Raw genomic sequence first — 27,678 nt, 5'->3', positions numbered from 1 at the left:
AACTATAGTATTTAAGTAATAACTATTAATTAATAATGGTGAAATGCAAAGTATCTGAAGGGCCAAGACTGTCTTTTATCATCACATGAGTAATATTATATAAAGAAGATGTGACCCATATCCATACAAACTAGAAAAAAATATGTACATGCAGTCAAGATAATTAAATATATTTCTTAAAAATAAATAAATAAACAAACAAACAAACAAATAAATAAATAAATATATTTCTTGACAATGAAGGAAAAATAATCTCTAGCAACGTATTTCCCCAATTCTAAACTCATCTCTTTTATCTACTCAGAACATTTTTCTGACAAATCTAATATAATAATGGTAAAACTGAGTTTCACTTTCTGAATTTCAGTTCTATCCCAACAAAACCTAAGTTTTATCATCCAGAAGCTACAATGTAATTATTATATATTATATAAGCCTCATAGTTCTGTTTACACAAGCTTAGTACTACAGATGTTTATCCCCTACAGTCATACCAAATCATCCTTAATAGCCTCTCTGCCAGACCCAAATATGTATTTCCTAAGCACTAAAGACCCAGGAGTAAAAATCTCATAGACACTCAATAGAAAATGTGTAGCAGGTATCATTTTGTCAATTAAGCTGTCAACTGCTAAAATAAGAAAGACTATACCATATTTTTCTTACAGGTCTCTGGAAACACAAATAATTTTTAAGCAATCTCTCATTTCCATAAAAAAAAAAAGAAGACTTTATGGTTTCTTTCTCAAAGGAGAAAATATAATTATAATATACTAGAGGCTCGGTGCACAAAAATTTGTGCACTCGGGGGGTCCCTCAGCCCAGCCTGTGCCCTCTCGCAGTCTGGGACCCCTCGGAGGATGTCCACCTGCTGGCTTAGGCCCGCTCCCCGGGGGATTGGGGCTAAGCTGGCAGTCAGACATCCCTCTGACAGCCCGGGAGCCCTTGGGGGATGTCCACTTGCCAGTGGGGAGCAGGCCTAAGTTGCATTCGGACATCCTTAGCTCTGCTAAGGAGGTGGGAGAGGCTCCCGCTACCACCGCTGTGCTGGCAGCTGTCAGTCTGGCTTGTGGCTGAGCAGAGGTCCCCCTGTGGGAGCGCACTGACCACCAGGGGGCAGCTCCCGCATTGAGCGTCTGCCCCCTGGTGGTCTGTGTGTGTCATAGTGACCAGTCATTCCCAGTCGTTCTGCTATTAGGGTCAATTTGCATATTACCCTTTTATTATATAGGATAGAGGCCTGGTGCACAGATCGGGGCTGGCTGGTTTGCCCTGAAGGGTGTCCCAGATCAGGGTGGGGGTCCCCACTGGGGTGCCTGGACAGCCTGAGTGAGTGGCTGATGGCTCTTTGCAGGCTGGCCAAGGCCTCCAGTGGGGACCCTCACCCCATGGGAGTGTGGCCAGCCTGGCTGAGGGGCTGAGGGCTGTTTTCAGGCTGGCCACACCCCCTTCAGGATGGGGGTCCCTACTGGGGTACCTGGCCAGCCTGAGTGAGGGGCTGATGGCTCTTTGCAGGCTGGCTAAGCCCCCCAGCGGGGACGCTCACCCCATGGGGGTGTAGCCAGCCTGGGTGAGGGGCTGAGGGCCGTTTTCAGGCTGCCCACAGCCCCTTCGGGGGGGGGGGGGGGTCCCCGCTGGGGTGCCTGGCCAGCCTGGGTGAGGGGCTAATGGCTGTTTTCAGGCTGGCCACGCCCCCTGGCGACCCAAGCTCCCAGCCTCTCCTTTAATTTTTTTTTTCCCCCAGGGTAGCCTGGAAGCAGGTATCTGGGATTTATTTACCTTCTATAATTGAAACTTTGTAGCCTTGAGCGGAACCCAGGGCCGGCCAGGTCAGGAGGGAAGCTTGGCTTCCTCCATCGCCAGGGGCAACCCAAGCCTCCTGCTCACTCCAGCTCCGTGGCCGCGGCCATCTTAGTTGTGTTAATTTTCATACTGGCTCCTGATTGGCTGGTGGGCGTGGCTTGTGGATGTAGTGGAGTGATGGTTAATTTGCATCTTTCCCTTTTATTAGTGTAGATATTATAAATTATGTTAAATCAATATATCTAAGTATATGTCAATGTACATATGTATCCAGAAAACATATTTAATCTGAACTGTATCAAGAAAAAAAATTAAAATATAATGCTATTCATGTCTTTCTCTTCATTTTTTATAACACTATTTCCACATATACTAATTAACTAAAACTGAATAAAAATAATCACACTGAATCGTCATAATATAAAACCATTCCCACCTTGCTTTATATGGCACATAAATGTAATAAAAGTACAGAAAACTGTCATTAAAATACAGATTCTTAAGCTTAGCAGAAATACAAAATATGCTTACGTATGAAAAAGAAAGGGAAAACGTTTTTAGGCTTTTTTATTTCTTCCATTAAGATTGCCTCTATATTTTAAGTATTTTAGTAATTTTGTGTAAAAGAATCAATAATTCTATATAAAAGAAAACCCTTAAGACAAAAAGAATTAGAATCACTGATTTAAAATTTTTTTTAAATTTATTTTTATTTTTTATTGATTTCAGAGCGGAAGGGAGAGAGAGAGAGAGAGAGAGAGAGAGAGAGAGAGAAACATCAATGATGAGAGAGAATCATTGATCGGCTGCCTCCTGCATGCCCCACACTAGGGATCGAGCCCTCAACCCGGGCATATGCCCTGACTGGTAATCAAACCGTGACCTCCTGATTCATAGGTCAATGCTCAACCACTGATCCACACCAGTTGGGCATAAAAAAAAAAACAAATTTTAATGAGCAAGCTATTTTAAAGATAGATTTCTTCTAGATTCAGTTAGATAGATGTTAGCAGCTTAAGCTAAGAAAAGAAATCTTATTATATCCAAATATTTCTGTTATTTCTAACTCAATAGTTGTCATACCTTTTAAGAGAGACCAAAGAGAAATGTCTTAGCAGTGAGATAAAACAATCACAGAAAAATGTGAATCATTAAAATATTTATAATCAATATTTTGAGATGATTTTAAAAGAAGACTCTTTCTTTGACACTGTAATTTATGAAGGTTTATGAAAACTTCCTATTTACAGTGCAATGAATATATCTAAAATATAGGTATATCTAAGTTTATCTTAAACTTATGGTACCTTTCTCTGCTGCCTTTTGAAGGGCTTCTTCAATTCGGGATAGCTCTTTCTGTTTAATATCTTGCAAAGACTTTTCTTCTTTTTCAGCATCATATTTAATACCTAAAAATACATAGTTAATTCACAAATAAAGAAATGCAATTAATAAATAAATAGGAAAAGTTCAGCCTCATGACTGTGTGTGTGATGTGTCATTTTTTGTAAGTAAAAGAACAGTTATAGACTTTAGATTAATTTTACAAAAAGTTTAACCATAAGTGATTTCTATTTATTTACAAACTTATATCAAAAAGGAAAGGAGGGAAGAATGAAATTAAAAGGGAGGAAAAAAAGATATGAAAAATGATAAGTGGGGAAAAGGTGAGTAGAAAAGTAAAAGAGAGAAGCAGGGGGAGGGCAGAAAATGTCCAGTTATTATATCTGAGTGGTAAAATTTTAACTACAAAAAACATGCAATATCTAATATCAGTTGGTATCAGTACAAATTGATAAGAAGACTTATAGAAAGTAATTTAAAAATATGAATCAATATCAACAATCATGAATATATACATCCTTTTTATCTAGTAATCTCATTTCTGATCTTGTATCCTAACAAAAGAATAAAAAAAGGTACTGTAACAGCAAAAACAGCAGGCAGCCCACAATGAAATATCATACAGCCTTTCAAAACTGTCACTATCATCATGAAAACTTAAACATATCAAAGTATATAAAGTAAAAAAGCCAGATCCATGTTGTATATAATGTGATAAATGCTATATCAAATCTAGTATGTATGTGGTAAAGACTGGAAAGCAAAAAAGAAAAAAAAAATTTTGTTTTATGGTTGAGAAAATATAACAATTTTTCCCTAAAATATCCAGACTGTCCTTAACATTATATTGTTCTTATAACTAAAAAAAATTAGTAATGAGAGGTATTACTTAAATAAACACCACTGCTTTAAAACATTCATTAAAATATTAAAATACTATAATTTATAATTTAAGAATTACCTGTTTTACATACATTTTTAAGAGAATATTCATTCAAAATCAGAAGCAACAAAATGGGGGAAAATTTTTTCCAATATTGAAATCTATAAATTACCACATCAGTGCATTTTTAAAATCTCACTTCATTTCATTCCCCCAGCATAAATCTGCCTAATGCATCTTAACTTAATAGAAAGCCTTAGTTGCAAAATAATTATTCATACAGAATAGAATCAATCTAACACAAATGATTTAAATTATTCTTTCCTGCTGTGGGAGCACCGCTCATCCTGGTCAGCCAAGCGGCGTGCACTGACCACCAGGGGGCAGCTCTTGCGTTCAGCATCTGCCCCCTGGTGGTCAGTGCATGTCATAGCAACTGGTCTACCAGTCATTCTGGTCGTTCCGCCGTTCGGTTGCTGGGCTTTTATTATATAGGATACAAATGTGGTAATATATATATGTGGGTGTACATGTAAAATGTATGTAGTTATGTGCATATGTATGTATATGATTAGCTTATTTAAATTATCTTCTATTTTACTAAACATATAAAATAGTTAACCCAGGTCACATTCCATTTCACTGTGATATTACTGAATGATTACAGCCTAAAATAGCATACTTGCTCCAGGAACAACAAGCAGGTATAATCCTTCCAGAGTCGCAACAACTGCTTCTCCATAAAGATTCTTCCAAGGAATCTTCAAAGTTAATTTATCTGAAGAAACATAATTTCAAATTTAAATTCTTATTTGGCTGCTCAAAAAGATAAACATTTCTCACTTTCCATTAAGAGGAAAAAGTATAACAAAACCATTCATGCATATAGTAAGTATATCATTCAGAAAAAAAATTTAAAAATTTCAACATTAAAGTTTATAAAGATCTTTTCCATATTATATTACTTTTAGAAGTGACTATTCACATTATGCTTATACTTTTCACACTTTGGTAACTATTATTTTATTTAATATTCCAATTGTAAGAAGAATGAGGCAGCTATTACTTCAATTCTTTAGAAAAAAAAAGAAAAAAGGAAGGAAGGAAGGAAGGAAGGAAGGAAGGAAGGAAGGAAGGAAGGAAGGAAGGAAGGAAGGGAGGGAGGGAGGGAGGGAGGAAGGAAGGAAAGAAGGAAGGAAGGAAGGAAGGAAGGAAGGAAGGAAGGAAGGAAGGAAACTCAGTGCCCAAGTTAATTGCCTAAGACCACCAAAGTCATCAGTGAGGATGCTAGAACCAGACATTTCTCATAGCACTGTTTTTTTTCTGATATATTTTCTCAGGCAAGGGAAACAAAAGAAAAACAAAGAAATGGGACTACCTCAAACTAAAAAGTTTTTGCACAGCAAAGAAAACATCAACAAAACAAAAAGGGAACCCACAGTATGGGAGAACGTATTTGCCAATGATTCATCTGATAAGGGGTTAATTTTCAAAAGAACTAATACAACTCAATACCAGAGAAACAAACAATCCAATTTAAAAAATGGGCAAAGGACCTAAATAAACACTTCTCCAAAGAGGACATACGGATGGTCAATGGACATGAAAAAATGCTCAAGGTCACTAATCATCACAGCGATACAAATTATAAGTACAATGAGGTATCACCTCACACCTGTCAGCATAGCTACTATCAATAAATCAACAAACAAGTGCTGGTGAGGATGTGGAAAAAAGAGAACCCTTGTGCACTGTTGGTAGGAATGCAGACTGGTGTAGCCACTGTGGAAAGCAGTATGGCGTTACCCAAAAAAATCCAAACTTCCTTATCACCCAGCTATTCCACTTCTGGGAATTTATCCAAAGAAACCCAAAACACTAATTCAAAAGAATATATGCACCCCTCTGTTCATTGCAGCTTTATTTACAATAGCCAAGATACGAAAGTAGCCAGTAGATGAGTGGATAAAAAAAGCTGTGGTACATTTACACAATGAAATACTACTGGGCCATGAAAAAGAAGGAAATCTTACCCTTGTGTCAGCATGAATAGACTTGGAGAGCATTAGGCTAAGTGAAATAAGCCAGTCAGAGAAAGACAAGTATCATATGATTTCACTCATATATGGAATCTAATGAACAAAATAGACTAACAAGCAAAATAGAGATAGATTTATAGAGTACAGGCTGACAGCTGTCGGGGTGAGGGGGTTAGGGGTTAGGAGGCTGGGTGGGAGGGATAGAGTAAAAAAAGATATATAAATACATAAAAATTGTTTTCAAAATGTCCTTCCATTTTAGAGGGTAAATCTCTAGCCTACTGTCAAAATCTTCAAAGTATATATGTATTACCACATAATATATATTGGGTTAAGAACTACAAAAGCTCTCATCAACATAACCAAAATAACTCTCACATTTTTATTCAAAATTTTTTTTAAAAAAAGATGTTTTAGAATAAATAACACAGGAAAAATAAAACTAAAAGGACTAAAAATAAGTCAAATGAAGAGTGAAGTGCTTACCAATTTGGCCAGCCTTGACTTTAAAAGGAACATCCAATTCACTCTGCAGAGAAGAAAAAAATTTAAAAGACATCTTAAATTATTAAAGCTCTCCCAAAAATCACCTCGGTATCATTGCTTAAATACACAAGCATCTCTAAGGAAAAACATGAAATAAATTTTCTATATTTAAATAACTCATAAAGGATGTTTATTGGCTGAAACAAATAGTTTTATTAACTTAAACTTTGACTTTGAAGAAAGAATTCATGAGAAAAGCAAAATTATAAATAGAAACAATTATAAATAGAAAAAGAGTTCGTAGTTAAAGAAAGCAATTGAGTTATCTGATTGTTTTAATAAACCAAACCAAGCCAGACGGAAATTTCATAAACTTTTAAAATAATAGATGAACACTGTTTATCTGAAATATTAGAATAGGAAGAGTTCTTTCACATAAATAAGTTGAAAAAAATGACCAATTCTCTCTCAAATAAAATATCTAATAAATGAATAAATAAAACAACCTTAAAAGGAAAGGCAGATTCCCAGCATAGTGTTTACCAAATTAGCATTTACATTAGATTACTGACAATTACCAGTCAATAATAATAAACTTTCACTTTCTAGATTCCAAACCACTGGAAAGTACAAATAACTTTCTTATGCACAGAGTACTAAACAATAACTGATATTCACAATGATCACTTGAGTTCTTATAATTATTAAAAATTGAACCAATGACAGTAGCCTTTCTGTTAGATATACCTTAGTATATACTAATACGGTAGAACCTCAGTTCTCAAACTTAATTCATTTCAGAAGGCTGTTTGAGAAGCAATTTATTCAAAAATTGAATCATTCTTTCCCATTAGAAATAATGTAAATTGAATTAATTCATTCCAGATCCTCAAATGATTCCATTTTAACCTTTCTTAAATACATGTCTAATGTACTGTTTAATCTATAAACAAACACTTCTTTTCTTAAATTTAACAAACCATCCACTACTAGCTTTTAAACAAATCACTTTCAGCACTAATTCTAGGGGTGTCTATCAGGAGGTCAGTACACAGCATCTTCTCTTGCTGTCACTGGCTGACTGCTTTTTATTTATCCCAATCAACAACAGTTTTCTACCTCTTCAATTGCCTTTCTTTCATACCATTAGCAATGTTAGCACTCTTTTTTTTAAATTTATTTTATTGATTTCTTTACAGAGAGGAAGGGAGAGGGATAGAGAGTTACAAACATCGATCATCTGCCTCCTACACACCTCCTACTGGGTATGTGCCCACAACCAAGGTACATGCCCTTGACTGGGATCAAACCTGGGACCTTTCAGTCCACAGGCCGACGCTCTATCCACTGAGCCAAACAGGTTAGGGCTATGTTAGCACTCTTGATGGCCTCTTATGTTTTAAAATTGTGCTAATTGTCCATTTCACCAGCAACAAAAGCAAACACACACACACACACACACACACACGCACACACGCACACACACGCACACACACCATATATTCACAGCATAAATTCCTAAGATGTTAGTTTATGACTCAGATGCATTCTGTCCTTTGTTTGCGGACTGAGAGATGCTTTTTGTCATGCTGATGTATCAGCATGAAAGGGCTGTCAGGTAGAAAACTGAAGCTTGCTCAACAACCTAGACATTTTTTCTGTGAACAACTTGGTCGAGAACCTAATTGTTCCAGATGGGAGACGTCCAAGAACTGAAGTTTGACTGTACTATCAAAATCTGGCGAATGAGCCCTAGCTGGTTTGGCTCAGTGGATAGAGTATTGGCCTTCTGACTGAAGGGTCCTGGGTTCGATTCCGGTCAAGGGCACATGCCTGGGTTGCCAGCTCAATCCCCAGTAGGGAGTTTGCAGGAGGCAGCCGATCAATGATTCTCTCTCATTATTGATGTTTCTATCTCTCTCTCCCTCCCGCTCTAAAATCAATAAATATATATATATATATTTTTTTTTTAATCTAGCAAATGAAATGCAGTACTTTAATTAACAATTAACTAAAATAATCAATTTACCCGATCTCTGATTGCTCAATCATTGTAGGTGAACAGGAACTGAACAGAATACTAATAGTTTTTGATAAAAAGTCTTTTTTTAGACCAAAAAAAAAATCCTTACTCATGATAAAGGAGCAGCTCTACCCTTGGGGAATAGGGAGAATACATTTATATGAATTGATATTATAGAGGATACAAACTATAAACTAAACACTTCTAAAAGTGTGGCCTCATGCTCATAGTAATCTCCCTGAAATAATTTCTCACACAAAATAAGTGTAAAGGATCCATATTAAAGCAAAACCTCACCAATATGGTTTATTTGCAATTTAAATTAATGGAGAATATAAATTATAAAATACTTTATTATATTTAATTACAACCAAAATTCAAATCAAGCTAACACAGAGTTCACATCAATTCTATGTATGTTAGATATATATCCTGTCACCACAACTCTATTTATACTTATTTCCTTCTAAAATAAAGAGAAAAATAAGCTTTAATGCAATCACCACCAATAGAATCTTAATTTCTAAATTTTGGGATAAATTTTAAAAAGTTGGCCTAGCCCTAACCGGTTTGGCTCCGTGGATAGAGCGTCAGCCTGCGATCTGAAAGGTCCCAGGTTCGATTCCAGTCAAGGGCATGTATCTTGGTTGCAGGCACATCCCCAGTTGGGGGTGTGCAGAAGGCAGCTGATTGATGTTTCTCTCTCATCAATGTTTCTAACTGTCTATTCCTCTCCCTTCCTCTCTGTAAAAAATCAATAAATTTAAAAAAAAAAAAAAAAGTTGGCCCAGTGACTAAGTGTCAACCTATGAACCAGGAAGTCACAGTGCGATTTCCCCATCAGGGCACATGCCCGGGTTGTGGGCTCAATACCCTGTGGCAGTTGTGTAGGAGGCAGGATCAATGATTATCATCACTGATGTTTCTACCACTCTCTCCCTCTCCCTTCCTCTCTCTGAAGTCAATAACACTATTTTTTTTAAAGATGTAGCACCCTATATAAAGGGAGAGAAAGAACATTTAAATATTTTGAATGCCCACTACTTGCCAGGCTCACTTTCCATCTTACTCAAGCCACAAAGGCAGAGAGATATTACGTTGTTTTATAATACTAACTCCACTTAAAAGATGTTTAAACTAATGCTCAAAAAAATTAGAAACTTGCCAAAAGACACACAGCTGTTAAAAGGCAGAGCTAGCACTCAAACCCAGATCTTTCCGGACTACAAGGTCCATGCCCTTCCCACTATGCCAAACTTAACAAAACGTAATGTTACTCCTTGTGACAGAGTTCTACTCCTAGGATCTTCAATACCCCAAATTTCCCTCGGACCAGTCATGGGGGCATTTAATGTATAATGCTCTCCCTAATAACGCATTTCATCACATAGAAATCCAACCAGAAGTCAGACAAAACTTTAAAACATTCAATAGATTACTTAGAAATATGACCTATTAATTAAAGAATAAAATCATTCTTCAGTGATTTCATAAACTCAAATTAAGTCTAATATTTTAGCTAAAGCTTCACAGGGGGTAGAGGATTGAGAGAATGGGGAGAGTGTTGTTTTGTTTTCAGCTCAATAGTAAATGACACAAACTACTCTCGGGAAGCTAGAGTCTGAAAAAAATCTATTTTACCTCTTTTCTTTTTATCTTAGAGAGAGAAACATCAATCAGTTGCCTCCTGCATGCGCCCCCAACCTGGGACCGAACTGCACCTGGGCATGTTTCCCTGACCAGAAATAGAATCCACCACCTTATGTTGTACAGGATGACGCTCCAACCACCAGAACCACACCAGCCAGGGCTATTTTATCCCTTAATATTACCATAATATTATATGGCTGAACTTGAATATATTTCCAAAAATACAATTATTCATTAGATTAAATTGTTAAAATCAAGGTCTTATTTACCTGAAAAATATGCAAACATATTTCTGAAGACAAAGTCCTACTACAAAGCTATATAGTCAAATTAGGTCAATGAAAAATATTCTGTTGACAAGAGATACCGTTTTGATCATCAGGGGGAAAAAGTTCTAAATCTTAATCTCAGATTTTCCTACCGCAAATAATTAAACAAGCAATCCTTCTTTGAGTGACTCAACCACTTTATCTGGCACCTGGTACCAGATACTTACTAACCAAGGGTTTCTAAGAGCTTACCAAATTAAATGAGTAATTAACATAGTTAAAAAACTTACCAGAGCATTTTCTTTTATCTTTAGATTATCTAAAGCCACATTACCTTTAAAAAAAAGAAAAAATATATAGTTAATATACTAATAAGTAAAACCTGTCATATGGCAGTACTAACTACTACACTAAGTGCTAAGAAGACAACAGTGAGCAAAGCAAACTTTAAGAACTTAAAAAGCTATTGGCACAAAAGATTTGCTATATGTGCATAGGAATTATTGATTGTAGCATACTTTAGATTAGTCCAATGCAAAAGAAATTACAAAATACTTAAACTGCCTAACATTTAAATAGACAATGAGAAAGAATTTAGAAACTTTCAGCCTAAAGAACAAAAGAAAGTATCCATCATTTTGAATAATTAATTCAAAATCTCAAAACAAGGACATAAATAGATGACTACTAGAACAGATCAATTATTTATCCTGCAATTCAGGATTCTTTCTTTAATTATGTTGCCAATGAATATTTTCTATAAAAATATGGTTTTAGTCTTTTAAAACTCCAAACATCCCACCTTTCCAATGATTGTTGTTTGCGGTTCTAACATATTTTAATTAATCTAATTTTTCTTAAATCTATTCGGTTACAAAAATTAAAGCCATAATGATACTGTTACATTACTCAAATTTTAAAAACTGTACCTATATCTGTCAATACACAATACTTAAATATTCTTGCTTACATAGAAATGTAAACAAAAGTATTCATTTCACTCAAATCTCTAAATGTTGATAAAACTAGTATCAACATTAAATGCAATCATAAATTCTTCAGTTATACATTCTTAATCACTTATTACGCATTTATTTTTGAACAAATACTACGCTTCCTATGTTCTCCATAAATATTTTTCAATCAAGTAATTTTTTCCTCATGGCATTTTGGAGTGAATTAGAAATATATTTAATTTTATTACTCCATTGTTAGAAATTTGCTTTTCCCCAGACCTCAGATTTACTCAAACATCTATTAAGCACCTACTCTGAGTTAGGTGCAAGAAAGAAAGAGATTATTAGAACAACATCCCTTCTACTGAGGAGCTCACAACCTAGCAAAGGAGATTAAATTTCTAAAATTTTGCCACTATTCTATTGGCATTCCAACAGAAGAGTTTACAGGATGCAAAGCAGGAACCACCTCACACTGCCAAGGGAGATCCAGAACTTCACACGAAAGTTTAGGCTAGAAAGCTGAAGAAATATTTACCAGGTGGGTAAGAAATGAGGGCAAACAGACATTCATGAGTAAGACATTTTAGAAACCACAAGTAAAGGTCTGGTTAGCTGTGGAGTGTGAGAAAAGAATAAGAGGTAGCCCAGCTGTGGTGGCTGAGTGGTTGAGCGTCGACCTGTGAACCCAGGAGAACACGGTTAGATTCTCCAACAGGGCACATGCCTGGGTTGCAGGCTTGATCCCCATGGGGGGTATGCAGGAGGCAGCCGATCGATGATTCTCTCTTATCATTGATGTTTCTCTCTCTCTCTCTCCCTCTCCCGTCCTCTCTGAAATCAATAAAAATATATATTAAAAAAAGAATAAGTGATAAAGTCAAAAAGGCTAGCATAGGAAGGACCAAGAGTTTTTAGGATGAAAAGCTCAGACTGGTCACAACAAAGAGATGAAGTATGTATAACAGAAATGATAAAATCAGAGCTATGTTTTAGAATCATTGCTCTAGTATCCTCAGAAATAACCATGAAACTGTCCAAATAATTTAGCTACAAGGATATTGTAATACTGGTTATAATAGCAGAAAGAATGGATGGATGGATAGGAAGGAGGGAAGAAGGACCTAAAGAACTAAATGTCCAGGAAGAAGGCATATATTCTAATAATAAAAGTGTAATATGCTAATTAGACCAGACAAAGCCAGGACTGCGAGGGAAGCCTGGGTCCCGGGTGCCAGAGGGAAGCCGGTGCCAGCAGCCGGGGGAAGGAAGGCCTACTCTTGCATGAATTTCGTGCATCGGGCCTCTAGTAAATCTATAATATAGAAAAAAAATAAGGCAGACATGGCTAAATGTTCACAAAATATTAAGTTTTTTAAAAAGGTTAAAGAGCCAAAGCCGGTTTGGCTCAGTGGATGGAGCGTCGGCCTGCGGACTGAGGGGTCCCGGGTTCGATTCCGGTCAAGGGCATGTACGTGGGTTGCGGACACATCCCCCATGGGAGATGTGCAGGAGGCAGCTGGTCGATGTTTCTCTCTCATCGATGTTTCTGGCTATCTATCTCTCTCCCTTCCTCTCTGTGAAAAGTCAATAAAATATATTTAAAAAAAAAAAAAAAAAAAAAAAAAAAAAAAAAAAAAAAAAAAAAAAGGTTAAAGAATGCCCTCATTAACCCAATTTAAAAATTTTATATATATACACACAGAAAACAAACAACTATAAGACTAGGCACCATAATGATCACAGTGGTTATTTCCATATAATAAAGTTCACTTTCTGTGTATATGTATATTTAAGTCTTCATAAAATAAATTATTGAAAACTGCAATAAAAGGAGAGAAGGAAGAAATGGGAAGAAAATACTACAGCATTATATAACAGGAGGAAAGGAAAATAATACAGGTAGTCAGGTAGCCAATACACTGAAAAGAAATTAAAACCTGAAATAGGCAGTAACTTCAGGGTTGAAGAGATAGAGTAAATTGTTATTTTGGAGGTAGAATTGACTAAGATTTCACTGACCAAATGAAGGGATAATAAAGTAATCATGGAAAACCAACATGTGTCTGGGAATTGGGGAAGAGAATCCTTACTAATTATCTTATGTACTAAAACGACACAGAATTAAAAAAATATTCTTGGACTTAATTCTTTCAGATGAATTTTAAAAAATTATAATTGCAAACTCGATTCAAATCAAAAGGGATCTGCACCGATGCTAGTACAAATATGAAAGCAATCCAAACTAGTTTAACAAGATCTAAGGCCCATATGGAGATTTTCAAACTTGCTCATTAATTTTGACTGTTCTACCCAGTGGGTCAAGTGTCACCAGAGTGCTCAAACTAATCTGCATTACATATGAAGTGGGGTTTTTTTTTTAACAATTGTTAAGGCACTAACATCTATATACAGTGGGGCCTTGACTTAACGAGTGTCCCGACTAACGAGTTTTTCGAGATACGAGCCGTCTCTCGGCTGATTTTTTGCTTTGAGTTGCGAGCTAAAATTCGGGTTACGAGTCAGCTTCAGATACCCCACCGCTAGTTGGCGCAGCGAACGTCACAGTGAACGCCACATCAGCCCAGCATCACATGTCTCACTCGTTCACTTTTGATTTGACATACGAGTAATTTGAGTTACGAGCTCCATCACGGAACGAATTAAACTCGTAAGTCAAGGCCCCACTGTATATAAAGAGCCAGGGGCCATCACATCTGAAACCGAACGGATGACCAAACAGGCTGAGTGGGGCGTCAAGGCCAGCAGGGGGGGTTAGTGAGGGACGACCAAAGGACTGAGCAGCAGGCTGTGTGGGGAGACCAGGCCAGCAGGGGGGTTAGTGAGGGACGACCAAACAACTGAACAGCAGGCTGCATGGGGAGACTAGGCCGGGGGGCGGGCAGTGAGGGGCGACCAGGCCAGCAGATAGAGGCAGTTATGGGCGATCAGGCAGGCAAGCAGATGAGCAGTTAGGAGCCAGCGGTCCTGGATTGTGAAAGGGATGTCTGACTGTCGGTTTAGGCCCAATCCCCAGGAGGGGTCCCGGATTGGAGAGGGTGCAGGCTGGGCTGAGGGGACCTCCCCCCGACATGAATTTCGTGCACCAGGCCTCTAGTAATTTGTATAAAAATATAAATGTCATTATAAAATGTGGTCTGCTTCTACTGCTGTGGCACTTTGGTTCTTTAATATATAGATGGTATTTAAGATATGAAATACTGAAAACTACTAATATGGCTAACAGTTAAACAAGTATGTTTAGAAAAACAACAAAAAGATAATATGGCTAGGAGGTAGAACTTAAGGATTTTTTTTATTAATGTTTTTCACTGTTTTCTAGTTTTTATAATAATCAGATATTTTTTAATGTTAAAATATTATACAAATTATAATAAGAAGTGGGGAAACAGCCCGGCTGGTATGGCTCAGAAGTTGAATGTGGACCTATGAACCAGGAGATCATGGTTTAATTCCTGATCAGGGCACATGCCCAGATTATGGGCTCCATCCCCAGTAGGGGGCGTGCAGGAGGCAGCCGATCGATGATCCTCTTTCAACACTGATGTATCTATCTCTCCCTCTCCCTTCCTCTCTCTAAAATCAATAACAAGATATAAAATATTTTTAAAAAGAAATGGGGAAACAAAAAAAGGTAAATTCTTATATGCATGCATGCATACACGTCCTTCAGTTGATCTCTTAACCCCCGCAACCCTCCTACTATTTGTAATACTTTAAACAATAAAAAATGGTAAATTCTAATGTCAGTATGACCTCAATATGTTTTATATAAATTGCTTCTAAACAAGAAAAAAGGTAAATTCTAATGTCAGTATGATCTCAATATGTTTTATATAAATTGCTTCTATATCTGATATCTACCTTATCTATAGATACATAAAAAAAACTTTTTCTTCTACTTAGCGCCTAGCAAGCAAATGTATATATTTCCTCTCTGAAAAATGTGAATGTTATCTATCAAACCGTAAATATATCAATGAAATAAGAATGATACAGTCGAAAAATTATTTGTAATTAAGGAGGAGCCACTAGCCTTAATACAAAGAAAAGGGAAGGAATAACAACATATTTCAGATTAATAACAGGTTAAAAGTGCATTCACTCATTCAACCAGTACCAGTGGATGAGTGCCTTATCTAGGTAAGGCACTGTGCTAACAAGTGTTCTTCCACTAAAGTACATGTTTTCCTGCAGATACATATGTAGAAATTTCACTGTCTAGCCTATGAATGTCAGAAGTTCTGTTAAAATAAAAATAATTTATAAACCTAAAATTAAATACCCTTCCTAGATAATCATTTGATATTTAACTGAATACTGAGGAAAAGGTTAAGATTTAGTTTTCCTTTCTACATCAAGATAACATAATTTCATACAATGCAAGTCACTTTACTGCTATAGCCAGATTACCTGGGTTTAAGAATACATAAAGGCCATAGGAAGTTCCTGAAAACCTGAGGGAAGGGTAAATATTTGTGTCTAATCTTTAAAAAAATAAAAAAGGCGGGGGGGCAGGGAGAATGACTAATAATTGGAGATGGATAAACTTAACTCTGCCAGTAAGAAAGGCACTAAAGTCAAACCCTCAATCAGTGTCTCTAATTCCATGAGGTTTGGAAGTTCTGTAAAGTAATTTCCTTCTATGATGGACTGACAGGCCTAAAGGATGAGAGTAAGCAGTAAGTGTAGTCTGTGCTTCAGAAGAAAAGGTTTCTGATTTTGATCCTATATGATTCTCCGTAATTAACTAGAAACATTTTTGGATGAACTTACATGGTTAGAGAGTACAACATAGAGTTTCAAAGCTACTCTTGAAGGATATTTTAAGCACCTTGAAAGGGTAAATACTGGATCAAAATTTACTTAATAATCTTTACTAATGAACCAGAAGATGGAAATGAAATTAAACCCATTAAATTATCAAGTAACACCAAGATAGATAAGCAGAGCTGGAGTTATTTCAAAAGATAAAATAGGGAGAAAACATAGTAGATGGGAGAAGAAGTCTGGGAGAGTTAAATACACACACATTACATTTATTTTTGTAGAAATAGAATGTTCCTGAGAAATCAAAATAAATAGAAAAAGAAATGGTTGATAAATTATTTTTTTAAAACACAGGCTTATTCTATCATTATGCCAGTACCACTTGATTTTGGTTGGTATTTTGTTTACATTAACAAGAAAGAGGAAAGCAAAACGCTGTTTCAGAACTTCACTCGTTCTTTACCGATGTGAGCAACTTCTTGACTGAATCAGGTAAGAGGTTTCGAATACTGGGAGACTATTTCCTCGATTTTTTTCTACCATTCACATTTTTCTGTCATCAAATGGTGCCGGCATAATATGGAATAAGCCTGCCTAAGTCCAAGAATAACTTTTAAAACAAAAAATAGCCTACAAAATAAATGTAAGAAATATAATGCTGCTGCCCTAACCGGTTTGGCTCAGTGAATAGAGCGTCGGCCTGTGGACTGAAAGGTCCCAGGTTCGATTCCGGTCAAGGGCATGTACTTTGGTTGCAGGCACATCCCCAGTAGAAGGTGTGCAAGAGGCAGCTGATCGATGTTTCTCTCTCATCAATGTTTCTAACTCTCTATCCTTCTCCCTTCCTCTCTGTAAAATATCAATAAAATATATTTTTTAAAAAGAAATATAATGCTAATGTTAAATAATCTATCCGAACTTTTACAGAGGTTTAGTTATACCTTTCTTATGGCACTTTACTATATAAATCCCCAACCTAATTTATAAACTCCAGATTCTCTTCATCGTAGGTGCTCAATACATACTGATTTTATTGATTGAGAATGCATATTACACTGGGATAGAAACAACTACAAGAACACAAATCTTTATATTTTAGAAAACACTCTCTGATCTATTACATTACTTGATCCTCACAGCCTCCTGGTAAAGGAAGCAGGACATGTACTAGTATATTAAGCAAGAGAAACTGAGGCTTAGAGAGGTTAAATGACTGGTCTAAGAACACTATGTCAACCTAGTAAGTGGTAGAACCAGTGCTCAAATTCTGATGCCCAATGCTGTGTTCAGAATATCACACTACCCCTTCCCCTATTCCCCCCAACAAAAAAAAACAGAGCAGAAAGGGTAAAGGATTTTAATTTGGAAGGTAATTCTATCTCCTTTGAGGAAAAAAATAAAAAATGCCATATAAGAATTAGACTCAGCATTAAGAGGTATGTGTAGTTGGTAGATCCATCTCTAGTCTTTGCATTTTAAGAGTGTGAAGAGATTCAAAAACAAAAAGGGTAACTAAAACCAGTACAATGAACAAGACCATAACCAGAAAGGTAGGATAGTCAAGGTTTATATCAGGAGGATTACCAGAGCAAAGGATAGTGCCACAGTTGAAAACATACAAGCAGGAGATAACACTGTAAAATGGTCATTTCAGTAGTTTTTTTAAATCTGCATTCTTCCAACCCAGCTGGTGTGACTCAGTGGTTGAACTTCGACCTATGCACCAGGAGATCATAGAAATGCCTGGGTCTGGGGCTCCATCCCCAGTAGGAAGCATGCAGGAAGCAGTGAATCAATGATTCTCTCTCATCATTGATGCTTCTATCTCTCTCTCTCCCTCTCCCTTCCTCTCTCTGAAATCAATAAAAACATTTTTAAATCTAACATTTTTCCAAAAACAAAAGACAGAAATTCACAATTTATAATTTACAACTATTTAGGATCATAAAGATCTTTAAAGCCTAATCTCCTGTCACTTATACATGAAGAAATCAAAGCCTAAAGTTATACAATTAATTTATGGCAGAGCTAAGAATAAGAACCTCTATCTCCTGACTCCCTGGTCAATATTCCTAATATAAAACATACAAGTGAACCCAAAACTGTGATTAAAAACAAAAAAGTGAACCAACAACAAAAATCTCATGCCTAGTCCATGAAACAAGCTTTGTATATCCTATATAATAAAAGCCTAATATGCTAAGTGTCTGATTATCCAATAGGCCATTCAACCAATCAAAGCATAATATGATAATGATATGCTAAGGCTGCTCAACGGCTCGCTATGACATGCACTGACCACAAGGGGGCAGTCAACCAGTAGACCAGTTGCTAAGATGTGCACTGACCACCAGGGGGCAGATGCTCTGACCGGTAGGTGAGCGTGCTGCTGGAGTCCGACCCATCAGGACTGAGCAAGATGGGCCAGACATGCCCTGGAGCCCTCCCACAGTCCCTCCCTGGCTGCCCAACCTCCCGCGTCCCTCCCCGGCCCCGATCATGCACTGGTGGAGGGTCCCTCAGCCTGGCCTGCACCCTCTCGCAATCCGGGACCCCTGAGGTCAGAGAGCCAGTTTCAGCCCGATCCCGCAGGCCAGGCCGAGGGACCCCACCGGTGCATGAATTCGTGCACTGGGCCTCTAGTCTATATAATAAAAGCCTAAGCAACCATTACGGTAGAATGACCAGAATAACCAGTCACTATAATGTGCACTCCCACAGGAGAAGTGCCGGTCACCAAGAAGCCGGGCTCACAGCTGGCGAGCACAGCGGTGGTGGCGGGAGCCTCTCTCACCTCCGCAGAAGCACTAAGGAGCAGCAAGCCAAGTAGTAAGGAGCAGCGAGCAGGCAGATGGTAAGGAGTGAGCGGTCCCAGACTGCAAGAGGGATGTCCAACTGCCAGCCCAACACCAGGAGTGGCCCTAAACCGGCAGTCAGACATCCCCCAAGGAGTCCTGGACTGCAAGAAGGCGCAGGTCGGGCTGAGGGACACCCCCCACACCTCCAGTGCACAAATTTTGTGCACCGGGCCTCTAGTTGAAAAATAATGAACAAGGAATATGTGGTGCTTTGTATTTATTTTTTATTTAAGAACTAGAGGCCCGGTGCACGAAATTTGTGCATGGGGGAGAGGGGTGTCCCTCAGCCCTGCCTGCACCCTCTCCAATCTGGAACCCCTCGGGGGATGTCCGACAGCCCGTTTCGGCCCGATCCCTACTGCTGGCTCCCAATCGCTCGCCTGCCTGCCTGCCTGCCTGATTGCCCCTAACCACTTCTGCCTGCCAGCCTGATCACCCCCTAACCACTCTCCTACCGGCCTGATCGCCCCAAAGTGCCCTCCCCTGCTGGCCCAGTCAGCCCCAACTGCCTTCTCCTGCTGGCCTGGTCGCCCCTAACTGCCCTCCCGTCAGCCCGGTTGCCCCTAACTGCCCTCCCCTGCTGGCCTGGTCGCCCACAACTGCCCTCCCCTGCTGTCCTGATTGCCCACAACTTCCCTCCCCTGCCAGCCATCTTGTGGCAGCCATCTTTTGACCACATGGGGGCGGCCATCTTATGTGAGGTCATGATGGTCAATTTGCATATTATCTCTTTATTATATAGGATTCCTTTATGTATCTATAACATAAACACTCACTTATTTAAAAGTATATTAAAATATTCAAACATTCATTTTCCAAATAAGTGAGCTGAAGTAAATTATTAATCAGTTTTGTAAAGCACAAATCAAATCACTTTAATAACTAATGCTTCAGTAAATACTGAAGAAAATATTGTAGGAATTCATTTCAATCGAATGTAGCTATTTAAACCAAATTAACCAATCTAGACACCTTTCAATAGGAGTGAGTGTACAGTGAATTGTCTTGGGAAGGGAAAGTGGTAGAGGGGGAAGGAAACAATTAACTTTTACTCTTTCCATTTCCCTACTGAAACAGGAAGTCCTGGCAAAGAAAGCTGGAGATCTGCCATGTTACCACTGAACTGTCTCCCTTTCAAGTACACTTCAGGGATCTCATACTAGTGAGTAATGTGGCAGAGCTTCCTAGCAGGAAGGTTACCAAAGTACCAACTTCCCATTTTATTTCTATAAAAGGAGTGAATTTTAAATTTTTGATGCTATTTAAATATGTGGACAGGTGTTTTCAATTTAAATTTTAGGCACTGCTTTAATTGATAACTGAGCCTAAACATATTACATTACAATATTGAACTTTTTGTTATTTATTTCATATGCTATAGGCAAGCTAATAAGAAATGTGGCCTGCCCAGGAGCGTCCTGGAGACAGGTGTGGGATGCTGGAACAGACTTGCTTCTGCCACCATCTGAAACACCCGCCAGCCAGGATTGAGAGCGGCCCAGAGGTGTCTCTTGGGTGTGGCCATGGACACTCCCTGCCAGCCTGCCAGGAGTGAGCACTCGTGTCCAAAGTGACCCAGCGGGTGATGGCGAGAACTGTAAGCAGCATGTTGACTGTTGTCCTTGTTGCTGTGGGACTGGCACCAGGAGATGGAAAGCTGGAGGCCTTAATCCTAAAGCCCTGGACGTGCCATTGCGAGGCCTCCTCCAGGGCTCCCATATATTTCTATTTTACTTATTATTATGGCGTAGATTTAAAATGTATTCATTAAAAATAGTCTTTTTTTTAGATTTTAGGCAACATAAAAAAAAGAAAGAAAGAAATGTGGCCTTCACTAAAGCAAGTGTTAGCTGGGAGGATAGGACTAAAAAAAAAAAAAAATACCTCTACAAGTTTAGAAATACCTAGCTATACTATGTTTTATGTGTCATGGTAAAAAGAAGCAAAGAGGCCTGCTTTTTCTTGCATTCTCAAGCTCCCTGCAGCTACCTATTAAGACAATCCTATCCTATATAATAAAAGGCTAATATGCAAATTGACCAAACGGCAGAACTACCAGTCGCTATGACATGCACTGACCACCAGGGGGCAGACACTCAATGCAGGAGCTTCCTCCTGGTGGTCAGCGCGCTCCCACAGGGGGAGCGCCGCTCAGCCAGAAGCCGGGCTCACAGTTGGTGGGGAGCGGGCCTACACCGGCAGGCGGACATCCCCTGAGGGATCCTGGACTGCGAGAGGGTGCAGGCCATGCTGAGGGACACCTCCAGCGCATGAATGTCATGCGCCAGGCCTCTAGTTTAATATATTAGATTTGGATTCACAAACATCAACAAAAGACTGGAATTTATCTTCATTTATCTTGTCATATTTCATGACTGTGGCCTCTGCTCACCAGTACTGAGTAAAGAACGAAAAGGAAAAATACATTATTTGACTATCATTTCTTACTATGAAGACAGAGCAAGGAGCAGAATGACTTATCTAAGAAAGGAGCACACACTGCTCTGGTCTTGTTCAAATCACAAAAGTTTAAAGTCAGAAAATCAGAAAAAATGACCCTGAATAACCCTTTTACAGATAAGAAACTACTTATCACTGTTCAGTAATTTGCCAAACACCATACAAGTAGGCAGTATAGAAGATGGAATTAGATCCCAGGTTTCCTCCTTCCTTATGCTGCTCCAACAATATCTGGCTGCTGGTGAAAAAGTATCAGGGGTGAAGTGAAGGACAGACAGCACAATGATCAGCAGGGGCTCAGCCTGGTTTGCAGAGCTACAAACTCTGAGGGCACTCCACCTGGCTCCTACCCTGATCACTATAGCCACACCTTACATCCAACACATCACAGCCTCCAAGTATATTTTACTTTTCAAATGGAAATGAGAGCAGCCGAACTCTGAATGGAGGACTTTCCTTACTTCCCACAGTAAATCAGTTTGAAAAATCAAACTGACAAGGGTTCTACATAATAAGCAATATTACTTAAACCAAATTGCAAAACATCTGCCATTTCAACATACCTTTTCAAACATTTGTTACTCTTAAAACCATTAAAACCTGGACACACCTCAAATAGCCAAGGGCTATGCAATGTATCTCCCAGTAGCAGTTTGTGAGGAACAAAAATCTAGATAACTCCTACTTGCCTCGGCAGCAATATGCCCACCAGGCACTTTTCTGAACCTTTGAAAACCTGATTTACAAGCTAACTAACAGGTAATATAAGTAATGTAAGCGTGAATTCAAATGCAAGTAGGTTTTGTTTCTTTTAAGGAATCTGTTTGGGAAATAAGAGCTGTTCATCTGTGTGGTATTAGCTTTACACAAAATTATCACACTATAGAATATGAAAGCCCTGAAGTCTGAAGTCTAAAAGAAACGTACTCATGAAAATAAAGTAAAACAAAGCAGGTTGTTTCCAACCGCCCAGCTAGGTTTGCTTATCTTCACTATTTCTATCAGTATTAACAGCTTAAAAATTATACTTATGAAGGATTTTCACATTATCTCTCAGTGTTATTTCTCCATTCCACAGATAAGGAAACTAAGACTTAAGAATGCTTCCCTAATTTAAAGACAGTATTCACATATAACTTCCTGATTCTAGACATTCAAATAAATTTCCCCATCCTTCTCACTCTACAACCTTTTGTTGTTGTTTTTTGTGAATTTCACTGTGAAATATACATGCCTAAATATGTATGAATATACACAGCACAATCTTTTTCAAATTATGCTAATACAACATTTTAATTGTTAAAACTATTCCTGATATCATACAAGCAAAGATTATGACTTTTTAATACAGTATCTTTCAGTCACTTAAGACATCAGTTTCTTAGTTATAAATTTCATGAGACATACACTTCCTCTGTCCTTTTTTACTTCTTTTTACGACTTGTTCAGCATCCTGAAGTTCTTCTATAAATGCAGAAGACAATCTCAATATTTTCCTTAGACTGGAGTTATTCAACAAACATTCCGGGCTAGATAATTCTTTGTCCTGGGTTCTACCCACCAGTAGCACACTTCCACCGCTTATTGTGACAACCAAAGATGCCTCGACATTGCCTAATTTACCCTTGGGGGCAAAGTCACCACTGGTTGAAAATCACTGCCTTGTCCTAGTCATATACTCCACTGAAGAAGTATCAATTTACCATTTTATCCAAAGATTAATAGGTTCACCTGTGTGAAATTTTCCAGATTTAATTCTTTCCTTTCTCAAGATGTTAAAATTTAACCAGAAAAAAAACTGAAAAAGCCAAACTTTATGACATATAAAACTTATTTGCTAAAGCAAGTAGTTTCCAAATAAGATATACAAATATCATTTCTTTATAAAACTTGTCTATAACATGGATATATAAAGGTCAGCTATTTTATTAAATTGACTTAATATTTCCATTTGTTTACCATAAAAAGTTGAAGATAGCCCTGACAGGTTTGGCTCAGTGGATAGAGCGTCGGCCTGCGGACTGAAGGGCCCCAGGTTCAATTCCGGTCAAAGGCATCTACCCTGGTTGCGGGCACATCCCCAGTAGGAGGTAAATTTCTTCAAAAATATTTATTTTAAAGACTAGAAACAGCCAACTCACATATTTTGTCTTTCTATTTTAATGGAGGAATTGGTATTAAAATAAAATATTCTGAGCAATAACTGTAAAAGCTCATGTCTTCTAACTTCCTTTATAACAACCACAAAAATAAAAGGCAGCAAAACATTACAGAAGTGAGCTGATAAAGCTGATGGAATCCATATTGGACTTCCACTGGATATAATTCCTAAAAAAAAAAAAAAAAGAGGGTTTATCTGCTCAGGCATATTATAAAGTTGATGTTGGCCATCAGCAGAAGACCTTATTCTAAAAGCAAGAAAATGAGATGAAAGAAAAAAAGTCTCTTTTCCTACATTCCACCAAAAAAAGGAGTAAAAGAAACAAAATTATGGCATTTTAATTTCAATTGTGAAAACGTTCAAAATGCTCAGGCAGTATACTTCAAATTTTCATAGTAAAAACATTTACATTAGAATTAGAGTATTAGCACTGGAAGGACCCTTAGATGTTACCTACTCCAATCCCTAATTTTAAGGAGAGAAAAAAAGAATCTTCTAATATATCCATAAACTTTATTTCTTTAAAAAAAAAAATATTGTCTGAGGTAAATAAGGCACAATGTTATAACCTGGGTAAGTGATTTTGAATAGTAATTATATGTGATATTATCTGGTATGACTTTTTTCTATTAAAGTTTAAATTCAGATGAAGAAACCAAGACCCAACACAAAACCTAGAATCCAGATTTCCTAAATGCTAGCCCAGTGCCTTTTCAGATTTCAAATGTTTACAAACTAGAAGGAATCATTTGTATTATTAGATAGTATTCTAAAGAAACATTTGGTCCCTGCAGAAGGCACTGTACATTTAATTCCTTAAATGTCTCCTTCTTTACTTAGAGCATGTGGACAAAGTACATATTGGGCAAACCACACTGAACCAATCAACTGATCAGTAGCCCATTAAAAGCAGGTGGTGCCACACTTCAGGGCAGCATTCCATGGCTCTATTAACAACAATGCTCAATATAAGTATACTAGTGACCCAGTGCATGAATTCGTGCACATTAAAAGGAAATTATTAGAAGAAATACTTTAATATTGCTATTCATCCTTTCTCTATATAGAAGTGTCAACCAAATTCATGATCAACAATGACAGATCGAAACACACACGTGTGATTGGTGCCAGCGAGAGCTTTATATGTATCGTGCATGCATGAGTCAACTTAGCCTTTTATAGATAAAGAATAAACTTCCTTAATTAGACCTGCTTTCTGATTTAGCTAAACTTTTTCCAGCCCAGTGAAGCAGCCCAACTTCTCTTTCAGATAATTGTCGGCAACACAGCAGTAAATACAACACGAAGCAGATTATTATTGTAGATCACGCAGGGAGAACAAAAGGTAAAATATTTAACTGCAGCAGTGTTTGACTATATTCTGCGCAGTGAGAAAACCTGAAGTAATTTTTCAAGGTCCACCATTTCTTACTTCTTTTCAGCCAGGTCAAGCTTTAATGAAAAGAAAATAGGATTCCACGGAGTCTCCTATCTACCTACTCCAGGACTTCTGTGAGGATCAAATGAGATGAGGCATGGGAAAACACTTCACAGTCATTGGGTTAAAGTGTAAAATGTTTCCACCTGGCAAGTCATATTCCTGGGCTGAAAAAACTGCAAGGAGGCTAGTCGCTAGGGAGAGGAAGCCGGGCGTTGCTAGATGATGTCATTACCTGGAGGGACACTTAGTATATTAGCCTTTTATATATATAGATAGATAAGGTGGTTCACATATGTAACTGCAGTTAACCCTTGAGCAAGGCAGATTTTTAAAATCCAAGTATAAGTGAACCCACATGGTTCAAACATGCTCAAGGGCCAGGGTTTTGCTTTTTAAGTAAAAAGGAAATCAGGATAAATTTTAATATATTGTATTTAATCCAATATAATAAAATATTATCATTTCAACATGTAATCAACATAAAAATTCAGATATTACCTTCTCCCTCCTATCTTCTCAAAACTTGGTGTATATTTTATACTTACAGCACTAACCACATTTCAAGTGCTCAATAGCCAGTTTGTTGAGTGAATTAAAAGCAGTTCCATCCTTTTGAGTAATTCTCTGATTTCCCTCCAAACCTGACAAAAATTCCCAAAACTCTTCATAGAGTTAGAAAGTATCCCCAGTGACCCCAAGGCTTGACGCATCATTAGGGCTAATAATTAAGCCTTTTGAAGAGGGTGCTGTCTACTTCTATACACAACCCCTAGGACAGAAAGGTCCGCGTACATTCTTGGTCATGCACCTAATTAATGAGGATGCTGGTCGTGGCTTGCCTTCCTTTCCATCGCTACAAAACAAAACTGAAAGTCCTCCTCTTACTGGGGGAAAAGTAAATACGAAGCAAAGAAATCACTTTCTCGGAAGCTGACAGTATTAGGAGCAAGAAGCCCTACTGACACGCCTTTTGCAATGATCTTCCCCTGCCCATCCCTTCCCAAACCCTGCAATCCCGGAGAAGAAAGCCAGCTCCTGGTCGCTATAAAATGCCAGAGAAGATAAATGCGAAATGCAATTTCCTTTTCTTTTTCCTTGATGCGACTTTATTTGAGCGTGTGCGACCATGCAACCATCCTCACTTCACGTGATGCGGGCGCAGAAAAGGGTTTTTTGTTGTTGTTGTTGTTTTTTATGCTATGGAGCCACAGGGGCCACGCTGAGGGCTGCGAGGGGAGCCCCCCAAGGGAGGCAGGGTGGGACAGGGCAAGGGCTCGGGCCGCAGGGATCCGGGCAGCGCACCGCAGCCCCCACCCCCGGGCTGGTCCCCAGCACCTAGGGGAGGTGCAGGCGGGCACTGGTCTCCCGGCGCCTCGCACCTGTCGGCGGGGAGCGGGGCCCGCGCGAGCGCCCTCCCCGGAGGCGGGGTCTCGGCAGCGAAGGGAGCAGGGCCCGGGCTGGACTGGGCGCGGAGCCCGCAGCGTGGGCCCCTCGGCCCCGCCCGCACCCCGCCGGCCGCGCCCTCTCGCTTACCGCCCCAGATGCCCAGCTTCAGCTGGGACTTGTCCAGGTTCTCCACATAGTCCCCCAGGAAGCGGTTCAGCAGGTCCGCGACCACCGACTCCAGCACCATGGTGGGGCTGCGCGGCGGGGAGGGAGGAGCCGGAACCGCGGGGCGCAGCGGAGGGCGGTGCCGCGCGCGGCGAATGACAGCCCCTCCGGCGCCGGTCCGCCCCCGCCGCACGCGTGACCCGGCCTGTGCGCAGGCGCGCCGCCGCCCGGACCCGAAGGTGCGCGGCCCCGGCCCCAAACCTCGCCGCCGCGTGCAGCTTGCACCCCGAGCGGGAAAAGGTGTTAATGAGAGGGAGGGCCGGAGTCACTGAGCGCGCGGACTTCCGTGTGGCCGCTCTGCTGGCCCGCCGTTGTCTGCTGTGGATCTCGGGTCCGCAGAGCTCGGCCATCTCCGGGGAAAGCAGCTGCGCGGGGCCGGCCCTACTGCGCGGCGCTTTCCAGACCCGGAGTCCACCCAGTGCACCTCCTAAGCAGCCACCCCGCTACCCGCTCTGGGTGGGGACTAGAAGGCTCCGCACCCATGTTCTGCTACATGTCAACTCCGCCTGGGACAAGGTCTCCGTTTTTGTTTTTGTTTTTTTGCTTCCTGAAAACATACTTGAATAATTTAGAAGTGGGTGCGGTAGCAACAGAACCGCATCATCAGACGGTAGATAGAATGGGAACTGAACATGCATGTTGTTCTTAACCCATTCTTTTGCTCCCTTCTGTGTTTGATTCATTCTTTTAACTCGGAGGCACTTCTTACCTACCTCACTAAGAAAACAACAAAAACGTGGTACTTTGTTTGTTTATATGTGGCTTACATGTTATTAATATATCACTTTCTTCCATCCTATCATTGAACTGTCTCTGGTGTAGCAAGACATTGCGAGTAGGGCTTTTATAATTCAAGGGCTTTTTATGTTAGGGAAATTTACCCGTGGACAAACCAATTCTGTT

The 27,678-nt window shown here is 39.1% G+C and overlaps 1 protein-coding gene across 3 annotated transcripts in view; it reads right to left on the bottom strand.

Annotated features, from left to right (window-relative positions):
* Positions 1 to 26,799, bottom strand: part of VPS13C (vacuolar protein sorting 13 homolog C) — a 183,367-nt gene extending 156,568 nt beyond the window's left edge. For all 3 annotated transcript variants that reach the window (XR_011472254.1, XM_070421598.1, XM_070421608.1), the window contains exons 1-5: positions 26,698 to 26,799; positions 10,788 to 10,831; positions 6,556 to 6,598; positions 4,713 to 4,808; positions 3,111 to 3,212 (exon numbers count right to left, since the gene is read on the bottom strand). Coding sequence is in view for 2 of the 3 variants with exons in the window: in XM_070421598.1 (XP_070277699.1) it covers positions 3,111 to 3,212; positions 4,713 to 4,808; positions 6,556 to 6,598; positions 10,788 to 10,831; positions 26,698 to 26,797 (385 nt within the window). In the remaining variant the exon portion in view is untranslated. The remainder of the gene's footprint in view (positions 1 to 3,110; positions 3,213 to 4,712; positions 4,809 to 6,555; positions 6,599 to 10,787; positions 10,832 to 26,697) is intronic.
* Between the last annotated feature and the right edge of the window lie 879 nt (positions 26,800 to 27,678).

This window comes from Myotis yumanensis, unplaced genomic scaffold (assembly GCF_028538775.1).
Source record: "Myotis yumanensis isolate MYYU_CA2020_CCGP unplaced genomic scaffold, mMyoYum1.0.hap1 SCAF_1, whole genome shotgun sequence".
In the NCBI taxonomy this organism is placed as follows: Eukaryota; Metazoa; Chordata; class Mammalia; order Chiroptera; family Vespertilionidae; genus Myotis; species Myotis yumanensis.
This window is presented reverse-complemented; position numbering and strand designations above follow the sequence as displayed.